This window comes from Ceratina calcarata, unplaced genomic scaffold, assembly GCF_001652005.2.
Source record: "Ceratina calcarata isolate Rehan_Ccalc_2016 unplaced genomic scaffold, ASM165200v1 scaffold6412, whole genome shotgun sequence".
Classification (NCBI taxonomy): Eukaryota; Metazoa; Arthropoda; class Insecta; order Hymenoptera; family Apidae; genus Ceratina; species Ceratina calcarata.
In genome coordinates, this window is record NW_017177665.1 from 1 (window position 1) to 772 (window position 772).

Consider the following 772-nt stretch of genomic DNA (forward strand, 5'->3'; position numbering starts at 1 on the left):
ATATATATTATAATTCTCGCTTATATTGAATTATGCAAGAAAATTAAATATTCAATCGTAATAAAAAACAAAACTAAACAAATTACTTCCCAACACCATCTTCAGTGTAAAGTGTATGGAATGTAGTTTAATATACTCTCGATAAACTGTATTTATTTTATATAAAACGCAGTACAGAATAAAACAGATCAGAATAGTATCGTGTTTAGATTTATGGCGTAAAATTTCAATTCATCAAGCGCAGGTGAAAATGAAACTTGTCTGCGGCTGTCTTTATAGACTTGAGAGAAACATGTATGTAAGAATCGGAACGACCATACCAGTCTTGAGCCAAGTACTGGCGGAGATAACTTTAACTAACCACCAAGCAAGGAGCAATATTCCGGCTTGCATGGTAACATGTGCGATGTACAATCTACAAAAATAAAAAAAAGAGAAAAATAATTAATTCGTAAATTTTTTGTTATGAGGAAAAATAAGAAGTTGGCACGTACATGTTTTGTTTGGATCGCGCTTTGGCCAATGTTTTCGGTGACTCTTTGCTCAAATACGTTCTAACACCTTGTGTCAAATTATTGAAATAGTCTTCCCATACCAGCGATTTAATATCCAAGTTGAATAACTTTTTATCTTCCTCTGATAGCGAGTTGTGTAACGCCAACGTACGAGGGTTATTGAACATCCATTCGGTAAAGATAAATTTCGCCAAACGATCCAACGAATTATTAACGTTCGTATGTAATCGTACCAAGCTGAATAAAATAATACATAA

At 33.2% G+C, this 772-nt stretch overlaps 1 protein-coding gene across 1 annotated transcript; it reads right to left on the minus strand.

Moving 5' to 3' along the window:
* Positions 1-133: 133 nt before the first annotated feature.
* LOC108630058 (putative fatty acyl-CoA reductase CG8306) lies at positions 134-763 on the minus strand. Its single transcript, XM_018033121.2, has 2 exons — positions 495-763; positions 134-415 (listed from the first exon to the last, which is right to left on the minus strand). The coding sequence occupies exons 1-2, from the start codon at positions 680-682 to the stop codon at positions 274-276; spliced, it is 330 nt and encodes a 109-aa protein (XP_017888610.1). The 5' UTR covers positions 683-763; the 3' UTR covers positions 134-273.
* Positions 764-772: the final 9 nt, after the last annotated feature.

What these genes read in the sequence shown, in the direction of transcription:
- LOC108630058 (XM_018033121.2), bottom strand. Translation starts at nt 682, where the DNA reads ATGTTCAATAACCCTCGTACGTTGGCGTTACACAACTCGCTATCAGAG. An exon ending in GCGCGATCCAAACAAAACAT is followed by an intron (nt 416 to 494) that starts GTACGTGCCAAC and finishes TTATTTTTGTAG; the next exon opens with ATTGTACATCGCACATGTTA.